The sequence below is a fragment of the Thalassophryne amazonica genome, chromosome 7 (genome assembly GCF_902500255.1).
Source record: "Thalassophryne amazonica chromosome 7, fThaAma1.1, whole genome shotgun sequence".
Classification (NCBI taxonomy): Eukaryota; Metazoa; Chordata; class Actinopteri; order Batrachoidiformes; family Batrachoididae; genus Thalassophryne; species Thalassophryne amazonica.
This window is the reverse complement of record NC_047109.1, coordinates 17,445,283-17,460,520: the sequence shown is the minus strand read 5'-3', so window position 1 is coordinate 17,460,520 and position 15,238 is coordinate 17,445,283. Positions and strand designations below refer to the sequence as shown.

The 15,238-nt window shown below is 42.2% G+C and overlaps 1 protein-coding gene across 1 annotated transcript in view; it reads right to left on the bottom strand.

Annotated features, from left to right (window-relative positions):
• Positions 1-15,238, bottom strand: part of nagpa (N-acetylglucosamine-1-phosphodiester alpha-N-acetylglucosaminidase) — a 75,508-nt gene that overhangs the window by 51,045 nt on the left and 9,225 nt on the right. Inside the window, exons 3-7 of the mRNA XM_034173914.1 lie at positions 14,855-15,122; positions 13,231-13,370; positions 4,168-4,276; positions 2,965-3,093; positions 797-1,002 (exon numbers count right to left, since the gene is read on the bottom strand). Coding sequence (XP_034029805.1) covers positions 797-1,002; positions 2,965-3,093; positions 4,168-4,276; positions 13,231-13,370; positions 14,855-15,122 — 852 coding nt within the window. The remainder of the gene's footprint in view (positions 1-796; positions 1,003-2,964; positions 3,094-4,167; positions 4,277-13,230; positions 13,371-14,854; positions 15,123-15,238) is intronic.

Sequence of the window (15,238 nt, the reverse complement as noted above, 5' to 3'; positions counted from 1 at the left end):
TTGATAAATATTAGAGTATTTTACAACATGTTACTTTTGTTCGCAAACCTTTGGCAGAATATTTGCTCCGTACACCCCCATTTTCACAATTTATGTTGTATTTCTACTACTGACACTACAGTAGATTTCTGTAACTGTGCCGTGTTCCAAAAGTTGTCCTCATCCTTTGAAGACTTCCGAGGGTCAGATCCTGTTGTGTGTTGGACAGCCTAAAGCCTGCTGTGACAGTTTGAGATTTTTTTTTTTTGGTTACATAAATAAAATTGAATCCTAAGACGTCCTACATACACCCTGCGGCCCGCTGGTGCCGGTGCTCCTCTCTGGACGCCTGAGTGGATAAGAGTCTACAACTCCCCCAGACAGGACACCAGTCCCTTGTAGGTTACTTCCCCAGCTAAGGCTGGTACCCACATACAGCTGTGCGGGATGGGTCAATGCAGATTAAGTGCCTTGACAGACAGGTAGCATGAGCAGGATTCCAACCAAAGTCTAAATATTGGCAGGCCGGCTCCTTATCTTCTCAGCCACCTGCTCTACAACTGTACACTGTTAATTAACAGAACCTAGTGAGACGCTGAAAAGGCAAAGAAAAAATGAGGTTAACGTCACAGTTTCAGTCGTATGTTGATTGAAATTGTTTGTTTTAACACAGCATGTATACAAACTGTACAGACTGTTGTCAAACCCGCAACACCACCGGGATGTTACTTAAAAGGGAGAACATCTTTTAACTCCCATGTCACGCTTTTCGACCACATTTCAATGTGAATCTCAGCGCTCTGGTTCATTCACTTACTGGAGGTGCAGTTTCCATGAGGGCCACAGGTCTGTGTCTGACACATCTGGGTGTCACAGGCGTGACCCTGCCAACCCTTCTGGCACTGACAGTGACCACCCACACAGACGCCGTGACCACTGCAGTCTGCCGGCTGGCAACCGTGTTGGTGGATGCACAGGATAGTGGAGACAGGCCGGCCACAGCGCCACCTATTGTCTGGTTTACTGAGAAGAATGGTTAAAAAGAGGTTAGTATTTATTTATTTTTAAAGGCCAGTGGCTCAATTCTCAAAGCAACAACAGCAGAGCTCATCCAATGAAGTGCAAACTGGTTTGAGTCCACCAACACTCTGAAAAGGACTAAAAACAACTTCTGATAAACAGAACATAAAAAATTATACTTTTACAAGCTGGTTTGTTTGTCAGAAATTCAGGCTTTTGGACTTGTCCATAAGACAAGTCAGTTATACACAGTGTTGCCACAGTTACTTTGAAAAAGAAATACAATTACTGATTTCTGATTACTCCTTGAAAAAGTAACTTACTCTGATGACTCAATTTTAAAAGTAACCAAGTTAGATTAATAGTTACTTTAAGCATCTGCCGACAACAACCCCCCCCCCCACCCCGCCACCTCAACATGAAAACGATAACCCGTTTTGCTAATATTCACTTTATAGTCTCCCTTTCTTGACTTCAATGAACATAAAAAATAAAATAGACATCTTTCTTGACCTCATATTTAACTTGCCCAGAGGGCAAGTGTAATGCTGCGATCGACCCACAAGGCAAAAATAATAGTAACGCACAGTGACTTGGAGAAATAACTTGAATCTGATTACAGATTTGAAAAGATTAATACATTAGATTACTTGTTACTGAAAAAAGCGGCCAGATTAGAGTTACACGTTACCGGCATCACTGATTATACATTAGCCGATCTGTAGATGTCAGAAGTCTCTAATTTACTGTTAAATAAGGCTTCGGGTAATGAAACTTTTGGTGAAGCAATTGGCTAGAAGGAAGGAGGCCAAGCCCCACCATCACTGCTCCGTGTTTGTCGTTACGTAATGTTTGTTAATATGAAATACTCTGACCAAATTCCATCTTCACAGAGATGCTACAAACATTCACTCCATCATGTGTTTCGTTACAGTTACAAAGACAAAACAATAAAATCAAGGTAACCCTTTCTTCTGAGTGCAATGTTTCCCACTTTACACACACCTGTCAACGTTGCAGCTGAATGGTGCATTCACTGTGTGAAATACTCACAGCACCAGCTACTTTGGATCCAATGCCACATATGTCATCTATCTTTTTTTTTTGTTCCCTTTTGCAGATCTCCAACAATTACTCATTTTGTCTACCGTAATTTCCAGACTATAAGCCACTACTTTTTTCACACGCTTTGAACACTGCGGCTTTTACAATGATGCAGCTAATTTTTGGATTTTTAGAGGCTTTTTTATAAGTCGAAATACGTCAATTGATGCTGTCAATTGATTTCCTGAAAGCTGCGCTCCTCATGCGGTGTAAACTCACACACACTGTAAATATAAGGTCTTACTTGTTCATTTTAGCAAAGAAAAGTCCCTCTCCGGCACTTTGTGCCAGAGTTGCGCCATCAGATCACTCAGCGGAGCGGAGCCTTCTCCAACCACCCTTCCAAAACGGTTCTCTATCTTGGTGCAACAAGTAGAAAAAGTTACCGCTAACGTCTCATTTAGCACAGACTCCATCCGATCCGGGCAGCACGCGATGAAATCTCAAGAAAAGTTACAATTACTCAGTTCTTAGTGTGGGGCAGAGACACCGTGCGGGCAAGCTCGGTGGCGTGCATGTCAATATTTATGTCTAACACTTAAGGGTAAAAAGCATTTACGGTACGTATTTACGATAATTAAAAGTTAAAAAATTTCTGTCTAACATCTTTCTGTGTAAATATCTCATGTTACAATGTGGAGACCTGCAGCTTAGAGACAAGTGCAGCTTATTTATGTACAATTTCTTTTGTGTTTTTAAAATTGGTGGGTGTGACCAATATTAAGGTGCGCTCTATAGTCCAGAAATTATGGTATCTGGTTTTTATTTGAAGCTCTACTTTGCATCACATCAGCTATGCATAACAGCGCATGTACTATAAAAATATACAAGACTTCTTTATGTCTGATGAAATTGGCTCACCAGTGATCAGAAGGATAGCTGGCCAGTGATCCATTAACTACGTAAGTAGAAGACCCGCCTCCATCCAGATTAATGGCATTGATCACGCCGTAACTCTTCAGAAACTCAGCCACTTCCCACAGACTCATACTGCACAGACAGGAAAAAGACAGGCATTGTTATTTAAAGGTGAAAGGTCATTGCTGGATGTGATCTGAGTTTTACAGTCTGATTTCATGTGCAGTGAACATGTTCAAAAATGCAGCTTGTTGTCTTATTTGAGGTTGCATCATATTAACCTGCAGGGTCACAGCACTGAAAACTCCAATCAGTGGCATTGATTGGTGGAGAGATTAGCGGCAGGGGTGGGGGTGAACCCGTTACTCACGTGTCTATTTTATTTACCACCACGTTTGCTTCAAGTCCTCTGATTGTTGTGCAGAGACACAGTTTTGGGCACAAAGATGCTGCAAAGGGAAAATAACCTGTGCAGCACTCACAGAAAAGCAAATATTTTACAGTTTTGTGCATTTTCACAAGGTGAGAAACCAGAGCAGTTTTAATGCTGCTGAGAAGAGACTGCATTATCCAAGCAGTATTAATAATATTAGTCATTACTGTTGAATTTACAGTCATGTCAGTTACAGGTTCTCCTGTGTGTTTGTGCACCACCCCAGAAAACTCCTTTAATCAAGCACTGCACAAGAGAAAAAGCAAAAACAAACCCCTCCCCCCCAAAAAAAAGGACTTATCAGTATTTTATTTGTCTGCGGGCTGTACTGCACCACAGAACACCTCTAAATTGGGACAAACGTGCCAGCAGGCCGGCACCAGCCATGTCCCAGAGTGTGCACTACAGTGCACAGTGTGTGTGAGTTCAACCAAAAACAAGCCATTCCAATGCTGTCCATTTTACTGCGAGGGAGGGGCACTTTCTATGATAAAATTCCGCTCTTTTGGATGCCACAGTGACGTGCAGCTAACGCGATCTCCTGTCGTATCTATAGTGTGCTTGTTTTTTTACTGCCAACACACTGCAACCTAATTAAGACAAATGTTTTGTGGTGCATCATGAAGAAAAAAAAAAAAAAAAAGCCGTGACAGGGTGCGTCCCATGGCCTGTGGCGGTCAGAGGGTTAACCCCTTCAGCCTATTCTACTGTAGGTAGTTTTTCTGGATAAAAGAAACGCTCTCTCTCTCTCTCTTGTTCAGTTCTTTTCTTACCCTCTGTGCTCAGTCTGCCCATCGATGTGGAACAGGATCAGTTCGCCCTCAGCGTTGTGACCCACTGCAGTTCTGGCGGATATCACGTCTGTGAAATAATGCAATGACCCTGTGACAGCAATTTCACCGATTAGGAAATAAATAAAACAAACCAGACACTTTCTGTTATGAAAGCAAAAATGTTGTCTTTCAGACAGATCAGAGGGTTCAGATTCTCATTCCTACTGACTGCGTCACCAGGTGAGTTCAGTGGAGAAAGTGGTTTAACTATCCAACAACCCACCAGGTCTATCCATTAAAAACACTGCACGTAGTAACTCAAAAGACAAATCACGTCATTCTCACAGATATGCAACTTTATGACTTTATGTACAGAACTCCCCGAACACCTAATTGTATCATCTACTACCCAGAAACCTGAAAGAGTTAGTATTCCTGAATTACTGGGTCCAGACACAGAGCTACAGAAAAAGTGCCAGTCTTACAAACCCACAGTGTGAGAAAAACTGTGGAAAAATGATCCTTCTGTTATTTCTGTGTTTTCATACGTGTGTATCACACTCCAATTCAGGAGGTTTGTCAGGGTAAAAAGTGAGGGTGTTGTTTTGAGAGTAACGCTGGGAGTCACATCAGGTCAATCAGGTTAGAGGGGAACTACGCAACATTTTTTCCCTTAATGTTACAGTTTGGGAGTAATTGTAAATCACTAAATGACTTGTTTTGGGGAGAATGGGGGCTTTCTCTCTCCCCCACCACGGATCTCATAGCAGAAATCCAGCCTTTCAACTTCAGAGATGCTGACCTACGGTCCTTAGAACAAGAATCTTGGGTCTCGCATACAAGCTACTTTACAACACAACAACACATACACGCCTGCCTACTAAGGCACCGGCGAATAAGTGGGTATATGACAAAGCCATCGAAGGCTTCATTTCTTACATGTTCATCATCACAGCACAGCCAGTGAAAAAGCAAAAATAAATAAAAAATGCTGTCTGAGGAATAGAATAAAAGAAAAAGAGCACATGACCGAGCAAGAGGTCACACACAGGTCAACCTCAGTGTTTGTTGGAACAGTGAGAGCTGGAAGATGAAGAAATGTGCAAAACATTTACAGACCAGGAGCCTCATGTACAAAGACTTGTGTGGATTTCTTACTGAAATATGCTGTACACTAAAACCCAGAAACTGGCATACGCAAAAAAAAAAAAAAAAAAAATCCAGATTGATCAAAGTTTGCGTACGCATGGATCCAAGCACGTTCCATTTATACATCCCAATCAACATGGAAATGAGCGTACATGCAGACGTACCAAGCTCCTCCCTGTCCATGCACCAATTTAAATATTCAAATGTATGTAAATAGGCGGTGGGATCTGGGGATTCCCCTCTCTGTCACGGTAAGAAAAACTACAGATGAAGTGGAGTAAATGAAGTAAATGGAGATATGCATGGATATTTTATTTGGTACCCAATGAACCAGAATAAACATGAAATGGAAGCAGTGCACACACAATGAAGTTAAAAGAAATGAGGTGTGCCGCAGCTGACACTGTGTGACGACAACTTTACGCATGCATTTATTGACAAATACTGAACACAGAGAGATAATAGGGGGCTTGTTAACAAGCTCTGCAGCTCTAGTTTCACCACTGAGAAAAAAAAAAAGAAAGAATAATAAACATATTTGAATGCACACATGCCCAAATGCGCCCACGCTGATTTTTGTTCGGAACAATTACACAAACTATTTACTCACCAAGCAGCCACACATCGCACACCGTGCCAGCCCCTTGCCTGTTCCAAACCCAACCCATTGCATTTGCGCATCACATCTGATTTTAACATTGATGGAATTAAATTGTTTCCTATTAACAAAAACAAATTCATCATTTGATGGTGCCTTTATAGCAATATGTGTGCAGTCAATAGTGCTGATTACATTTGGGAAACAGGTACTCTCTGCAAATTGTGCTTTAATGTTGGAATGATGTACCTGGATGACATTTGGATGATTGTGTTCCACACAGCTGGCACGGCTCGGCTCAAGGGTGACTGGCACACTCCTGAGCGATCAGCCAGCTCCCGCCAGAATGCCCCTGTTGCCAGGAAGCCCAGAGTGGTCAGCACCTGTGTGAGCACAGACAACCCCTGGCTCCTCAGAGTATTGTACTCTGGACCGACCGCAGTTCTGTGTGCAACTCCAGTAACAGTAGCCTTGGTAATCAACACCGGTTTATGAGCCAATTATCATCATGCACAGGTAAATCCTCATATTCCCTGAATACACGCTCACCTCAGATTGCACCATTTCCAAGATCCTGTGACAATGCAGCTATTGTTAGGGCCATTTTATGCATCACCTTGCATGCTTTTATATCCACACATATAATTTGAAACACGTGGGTATGTTAAATGTTCATCAGTGTGTCTCTGGTGTGCACATCACTCTGATGACTTCATGTTTTTACACTATTAACGTTTCCCAGCGTCACCTCTATGTGTCGGCAGTGGAACAATAGCTGTAGAAACGTGTGTACGCCAGCCAGAATTTTGGCGTGGCACACTCCGCATTTCCACGATCATTCCACTTTTGATACATTTGAATGCTGGCGTGGAGAGAGACATATGTCACGTTTTTGTGCGTACGCAGCCTTTGTACATGAGGCCCCAGGCATTCTTGCTGTTGGGACAAGCTGGACTTGAGCAGTTTGCCATGGTCTGAAAACATGATGTCATATGTCCTGACTGTGCACTGTCGGGACATCAAACAACTCCACTATGCCTCATCAGAGAGAGAGAGACAGCGAGCGCTCCAGATAAATAAAATTAGAAATAAAAATAATAATAAATAAAACCTCACAGCCTCTGTCTCTTTTCTTCAATCCTGATACAGCTGCGTTGGTCCTCTCTCACACCCTGAGCTGAAGCTTTATCCAATCTGAAGCCCAGACTGATCTATCGGACAGCCGTAGGATATACTGGAAACTCATGAGTATATTTCAGTAAACAAACATGCAGGCAGTGGGACAGCTCTCCGCCTGATCTCTGCTACTGAGAAAAACTGTTCTCTGTGTATTACACAGTTCCATTGAAAACAAATGCACATGGAGAGCAGGGGAGAGCGGAGCGGGAGAGCCAGCAGTGTGAGCCAGCATAGTGCGTTTTTTTTTGTGACATATGAACTCCTGAGCTGTAGGGGGAGCTCTGTAAATTAGAATGCAACAAGAAAAAACAGCAAAAAAACTGCCTGAAGTTTTGTCTTTAATACTGCGTGGCAGCCGAGCTCCAACCTCCGGACCGGCTATAGGAAGCAAATCCCAAAATGCCAAATTTTGCAGTTCCTTGAATGGCCACTTGAGGCTGCACCCAAAAGTGAACAGTTTCTCACAGAAACCATGTTAAAATGTCTAACTTTAGAGCAGAAATAAAAACAGTTGTGGTCACTATAGCTGGTTTTCCCCTCCATGACAAATGTACAGAGCTGAATTTATTTAGCTTAAATAACTACTTCATTTTTAAGATAAAATTAGGAGTGGGGGTCACTCTGAGTCACAGGTAGCGTGTGCAGACTGAGCAATCTTCAGAGCTCCGCTAGTAGAGGCTGTTAGCTGTTGTGGACCGACCGTGTCTGTCCTTTCTGAGCATTTTATTGCTAGTATTTATGATCATATGGCTCCCTCTGTGGTTAATTGTACTAATGGATCATCTAAGAAGTCTGTGCTGCAGTATTTCCAGAGTGAATTTTTCACATTTAATTTGAATGATGGGACAGGCAGCACAGTGGCTTACTGGTTAGCACTGTTGCCTCACAGCATGAAGGTTGTGAGGTCGCTTCCTGCCTGAGCCTTTGTGTGTCCCAAAAAGGTTTGATTTTCTCTTCATATTTAGAATAGACTAATAAAAAATAAACTCACTGGCAAATAGAAAAAAAAATTTAAAATAAAAATGACCAGTTTTATCTTATTCCAGACAAATAAGTAGGTTGAGGTTAAAAAAATCTAAGACTGTCGGACTGTGAGCACCAAATCTGGGGAGGGTGTGGGAGGAGGTTACCCAAGGAAAATTTTTTTAAATGAGGGACCAACTTTGAGCACATTTTTTTTAAGGATGAATACAACAAAAATTCCATATTTATTTTCAGTGGTGGGCACACTTCCGATAACAGATAATTATCGAAGATAATGTTTTCAGCATTGGATTATCTTTTTAGATAACTTTAAAAACCATTATCAGACCAATTATCTTCCGATTAATTTTTGTCCAATAACTTTTAAGCCGATAAACAAAATAAACAAAGCTGAACAGCCACAAGCATTTTTAAAAGTACTTGAGCACCCACCTGTTAAAAGTTCTGTAACAGACGCAAAGTTATAACCTTTGCAAACAGAAGAGAACTGCTTGTATAAGAAGCATCTCAATCCTCTGCAGACAAAGGAAAAACAGCCCCCCGCCCCAAAAAAAAAACATTTCCTTTAACACCATACCGATATGCTGGCAATATGACCCAAGTCATCCAGAGGCATACATTTTTAACTTGTGGTTTAAATTTTAACCAAACTAATTTTGGACAAGTTATGTAAAATTACGTCATATCTGAAGTTTCATCAAGTAAAAATATCAGATATATGTTTTAGTTTTAAAGTAATGTGCTAATTTTTAAGGTTTTGTGAGCACATGCTCTGCCCCGCAGTGCATTTTGGGTAGGATGATGTAATCTCAGTACGTCACGACAGGACAAATGCATTTCAGACACTCTGTTCAGGCTCCACGGACAACAGCATTAAACTCTAGTGCCTAAAACTCTCTTGAATATATTCTCTGCGTTTATAGACGTTGATATTTTAATTGCGTTTGTTAAATTCCACGCATTTTAAATGTGAGCAGACAGAGATTATCTAGAATTTGTTTTGAAGGCCTCTACTGCCATCTAGCATCTACTGGACAGTAGTGTTCATGGCAGTGTCTGGGAACCAGTAGATGGCAGTGTTCTATTTATTTTGACCCCGGTTATGTCAGATGATTGTCAAATCAACTTTTTTGCTTTGCAAATGGCTTTTTTTTTTACAAATTAAAGTTTAAAAACAAAACAACTGCAAAATAGTGATAATAATAACAACAACAACAACAACATTATTACAAGACAGCTCTGCAGTGTTTGCACAGGCACAGTGCGAACGGTTGGATGCTGCTTGTAGCTTTCAGCAGCAGGAAACCCTCACGACGGCCAACCACAATAATATATCAAACAGGTTTGATTCTCATTCGACCGTACGATCGGCGATCAGGAGGTGGTCGTCAGATGTTGACCGCAGCTTGATACTCCATGAACACTACACGATGCAGGACGCACAATTAACCTGAAACTTGGTCCAAAAAAACTCCTCCATGAAAAATCATCTCACACAGCGTAAAGCACATTTTACAACATCAAATGAATGTTGTAAAGAGAGAATGTGCAAAACATTTTGCGATGACACTTCCAGGGCTCCATAAAAATGCCTGTTTTTACAAATAAAAAAACTGAATATTTTACAAAAGCACATTTAAACACCAACACACGACAGACATCACATTAACGTGTTGGTTTACATAATGACTGACTGAACCAATCAGTGTTTAGGAGAGGCACCTTTACCCAGAATCCTTTGCGATCTGTCTCTTTGTTACAAAACCTCAATTAGTGCATTATTAAACATTAAAAGATATATGTTATATTTTAACTTTGTACAAATGAAAGAATTGACATTAATGGAGTTATTCTATCGGTATTAATGTTATTTATAAATAAACACCATAACTCAATATGACTATTTTTCAAGACCTACGCATGACTGGAGCTTTGTAATTGATAGAAAGCTGGCTTTACAGTTGCTGTTAGAGTGCCTCTGTGTTGGGAGGGCTTTAATAAACAAGACCTTCCAGCGGAGGCCGACTGCTGAAAGAAAAGTGTGGTCTCATTGTTTGGGTCTCAGGGTGCCTCTGTGCTCGAAGCGCTGTAGTAAATAAGTGCTACCAGCAGGGGAAGACTGTTGAAAGAAAAAAAGTGTGGTCTTATTGTTTGGGTTTCTTGTTATTTTTAATATTATTGGAAGCTATTATATTTGTTTTACTAGTAGTTGTAAATGTGTAAGAGATAATATTGGAATTTATCTGTTATCGGTTATCTGTAACTTCCGATACATTTTTGGGTGGTTTACTGTTTTATCTTTATCGAAGATAACTTTTCAGTTATCTGATTATCTGTTATCGAAGTTAATTTTTTGGTTATCTGTGCCCACCACTGTTTATTTTACATATTTACACAGAGTGAGGGACAAGGTAACAGGGAAAAAAAATAATTTCCATTACAACAACTTTCCATTCATGACACAGAATCAAGCCATAATACAATTATGCAAAATTTAAAACTGCACAGTAATGCATGTAACCTGACTGAACAATATTCAATTAAACTTATTTGAACTGGCATTCAATAGCAGAATAAATCTGTCATTCATAGCTGCGAAGATTCAAATCAATGAGGTTCTAGATGATATGAGGTAAAATAATTTTAAAAATTCATGTCAGTGCTGTTTTATCATGCATCAGTGAAAATGAAACAGCTTTGACTGATCTAAGATATTACTGAGCCAATATGACATCTGAACCAGTTCGGTCCGAATTTAACTTTCATCATCCTTTTCAGCAGTTCAGCCATTAAGCGAGTGGGCGACCGCCTATTTAATCACAGTCAACACATGAAAAACAAATGACTGGTCTTTCAGCAAAAAGCCAGAATCAACAGGAAAATCATCCATTCATGAACAGAAGATATTCAGAAAATAATGTTTTTTCAAGAATCAGTATTTACAAAGAACTTTATTTATTTATTGCATTTATAAAGCACCAAATTACAAGAAAGCTGCCTCAAGGTACTTCACACGAGTAAGGTCTAACCTTACAACCCCCAGAGCAAGCTCACAGTCAACAGTGGTAAGGAAAACCTCCCGCTGATGATTTGAGGAAGAAACCTCAAGCAGACCAGACTCAGAGGGGTGAGCCACTGCTTGGGCCATTCTAACAGTTACAAGGTTTTTATAAAGTTTTACAAAACTGAAGAAACAGAAAACAGGAAATCAAAGCAAAAAACAAAGTGAGATGACCGCGCAAGCATTTACGCTGCAGGCAGGGGGTCATCTACCAACCCGGGGTGCAGAGCCAGAGTACGTGCTGTCAGTGGGCCTGTCACTGTGGCAGTTTATTCCAAAATGCAGACTGCACTGTGCTGCATCACCTTCAGGCATGGTATTACTAGGACTGCTTTCTTCCACCTGCGAAATATAGCGAAGATTCGTCTCATCCTGTCTATGGCTGATGCTGAGACCCTGATCCATGCGTTCATCTCTTCTAGACTGGACTCCTGCAATGTTCTATTTTCTGGTTTACCGCAGTCTAGCATTAGGGCTCTCCAACTGGTTCAAAATTCTGCAGCAAGACTTTTTACAGGAAGCAGAAAGTTCGACCACATTACACCCATTTTGGCATCCCTTCACTGGCTTCCTGTCCCAGTGAGATCAGATTTTAAGGTTCTGCTACTAATCTATAAAATTATTCATGGACTGGCAACTCCCTACCTAGCTGACCTAATTAAACCTTACGTACCGGCCCGGGCTTTACGTTCTCAGGGTGCAGGACTACTTTAGCATGGTTTACACATAGACGGTTTTGTCGGCGGATAGTACGTAGACCGAAGTTCGCGGTAGTTCCAGCTGTTTTCACGGTGGAAAGGGGCGGAGCATTTCGCCGGCGTACCACCGTACTAGCCGCAAATACGCGGATAAAACGGCGCTAAATCTGCCGAATAAATCGGCGTTTTGACGCCGCAGCATCCGGCACACAACAGGCAACGGGGGTTAATGCCAGTTCTATCATTTACAATCGCAGGTTAAGATGCGCATGACAACGTCGGTGTTCTGCTGCCGCCGATAATGCCCTGTGTACTGCTGGATTTATGCAGGCAAATCCTGCGTTACTCCAGGAACTTTTGCATATAGGCACTGCCCCCAGAGTATAATTGGCTGAAGCAGCAGGAATACATGCCTGTCACTGCAGAGGGAGGGAGATCATCCTCAGCCTTTTCTTCTCTTTCCTTTTCCCCTCCTCAACGTGTTGCTCGTCTCCACCACAGGGCTACCCTCTGCTTCTGAACCAGACCTTTTGGTAAGTCCTTGCCGCTGCCAATTTTCTTTTAGGAGGCATACTGGAGCTTCTCTGCAAAAATATCTGGAGCTGGCCGCGAGTGAGAGGCCTGCATGCAGCGCGCTAGCGTTTTTATATTGACCGCCACCTATCGGCCGTTTGGAACGCCGTTAACCGGGAGACGGCGTTTAGAACGGCGTACTGTCCGCTAGCGCCGCCGTTTTGTCTGCCTCTGTCACCGGTTAAAATGCCCTTGATTAGGGATATAACGCCGGCCGCCAATTACGGCAGTGTAAACTGTGGCACTACAGGAAGGGGCAAGATGAAACGGCCATTAAAAAGTATCAAACGCCGTTGTTCGCGTTGTCTCCGTCATCAAGCGAATTCTCCGGGAGCGCTCCCGGAATTATTAGACATGTTGAATAATTTTTTCGACGATTCCCGGTAAAGCCGGAACTAAGCCTCGCCCCCTAGTGCCGGCATGTACAACGGCGTGTGATCCTTAAGACGGCCAAAAACTCTTCCGGGACCTCTTACCGTCTATGTGTAAACGGGGCTTTTGTGTCCCTAAGGTGAATAAGAAGTCTGCGGGTCACAGAGCTTTCTCTTGTCATGCCCTGTTCTGTGGAATGATCTCCCTGCGTCAATAAAACAATCAGGTTCTGTGGAGATTTTCAAGTCCAGACTTAAGACGCACGATGAAACGATGAAAACTTTATGTTTGCAGTTCTAAACGATTTGATACTTTCAACTTTCTCGCTGTTCCTAAAACAGATGGAGCACTATTGGAGACCTTTGGCAGCACTGAAATCATATGGAAATAAAAGTGTCCAAAATGTCCTTTGAGCCTCTTGTTGCTATGGTTACGGACTCTGTATGTACCTGTGTTCTGTGATTTGTTGCACTCCGCCTCCAGGCTCTGGCTTATATACACTTCACTGTTTCTCAACAACCACACCACACCGCTGACCAGCTGGACAAATGGGTTGATCTGGTCCACAACGTCTTCTTCTGATAAATACCTGTGCAGAAAAATGAGGGAATGAAGAGACCAATAACCAGGACATCATAATAAATGAGCTGCGTGTGGTACTGCTGCACTTGTGTGATGGTCTGAGCTCAAACCTATTTATTTATTATTTTATTTATTTAAAAAAAACACCTATTAATCACACACACTGTGATGCCCTTTGACCCCTTCATCAGTGCCCACTGCAGCTTTATAACTGAACAAAATGCTGCTTTGCCCTGAACAGGAACTTCATATTTAAAAGACAGAACTGCTGACAGGGGTGACACAGCGGCTAAGTGGTCAGCACTGTTGCCTCACTGCAAGAAGGTTATAGGATCGCTTCCCACCTGGTCCTTTCTGTGTGGACTTTGCATGTTCTCCCAGTGTTGAGGTGGGTTCGCTCTGGGTGCTCCAGCTTCCTCACACTTTCAAAGGGTGAATTGGACATTATAAACATGAGTGTAGGTGTGCGCAAAAGAGTGTAGATGTTTGTCTGTCTATATGTGGTAGCCCAGCATCCTGTCCAGGGTGTAGCTCTTACCCTGCTGGGGTAGACTCCAGCCCCCCATGACCCGTGACTGGAGTATGTATGTACCAGAAGCCCTGAAATGCTACCACTGGTGGTGACAAAAGCTACTCAAATGTACAGCAAGTTCTCAGCTGTTTATTCATTTGAGAAGATAACTTTTGGTGAAAATAAGAAGGGCTGATTGCAAGTTGCTCTGCTCTTAAGGACAACTTACTTGTTAACAACATGCTTGGTACTGGCACCATGGGTTTGAGTTGATTACTTCTTAACATTTTTTTGAGGCATAAATTTGCATATTAATGAGAATGAAATTATTCCAAGCCTCAGATTTATTACTGATAACTATTCATTTTCATCCACAGACACTGTGGTTGAGCTGTTCCACTTTTACCTGGAACATCTGAGCCGCTTTATCACACCAGACCAAAATATTGACTCTCTGCAGATCTATTTTAACTGGAGCTACTTTTATTTTTTAAACACCTGCAGGCTGAAAACAGAAAACTAAGTGGTTTTCTTGGAATGCATTAGTTGTTTTTTTCCCCCCTCACCTTGAGTTTCTGTGGGTGTTTGGACCACAGCACCCACACAGTGTGTTGCATCATGTCTACATTTTTAGGATTAGTGACCATGTCTACCAAACAAACAGCACTCTGTTGATTTAATCATGGTTTTACAGATAAAAACATGTGCATGTGTGTTTGTGTAGGCAGCTGAACAGAGTTTACAAAACCCAGTTCACTGAGAAACTGAAAACATCTACAACCCTCAATCCAGTTAGATCATCACAGAAGCAACATTTACGAGGAGCATTGTTGGTTGTTATTTATCAGCTCACATGACAGCGAGTTCACGTCTTCTGTCTCATTTTGACCGTCTCTGTGGACAAAGTAACTAAAAACATAGGGTGGAGGAGGTCATAATTGACTAGGATCTGAATTATTTGTTGTTTTATGGCTACTTACCCAAACACCAGCGTTCCATCCCTCCGGATGCCAAACTGGGCGTTCTGCACACCGCCACTGTTCTTCATCAACCTGCCATTGCTCACCACGTTACCCAGACACTCGCCAGTGTCCATGTCGAAGAAGCCAGCGTTCTGAGCGTATAGACACTCCGCAGCTTTGGCTGTGTCCTCCACTGTTCCCCTGTACTTCATCCCACAGCCACCTGGCCCACCGGGCTCCAACACCGACACAGTCCTCAAAGGGTCGTGGACTACCGTCATATGACCTGGACACACAGGAGAAGCAGGTTTTCACAGTGTGAACTCTGGACGGTGACTCTGTTGTGTCCCATTGGACTGGGTGCTTTGACCAGATGTATATACAGCTGATCCTCCTGCAAAG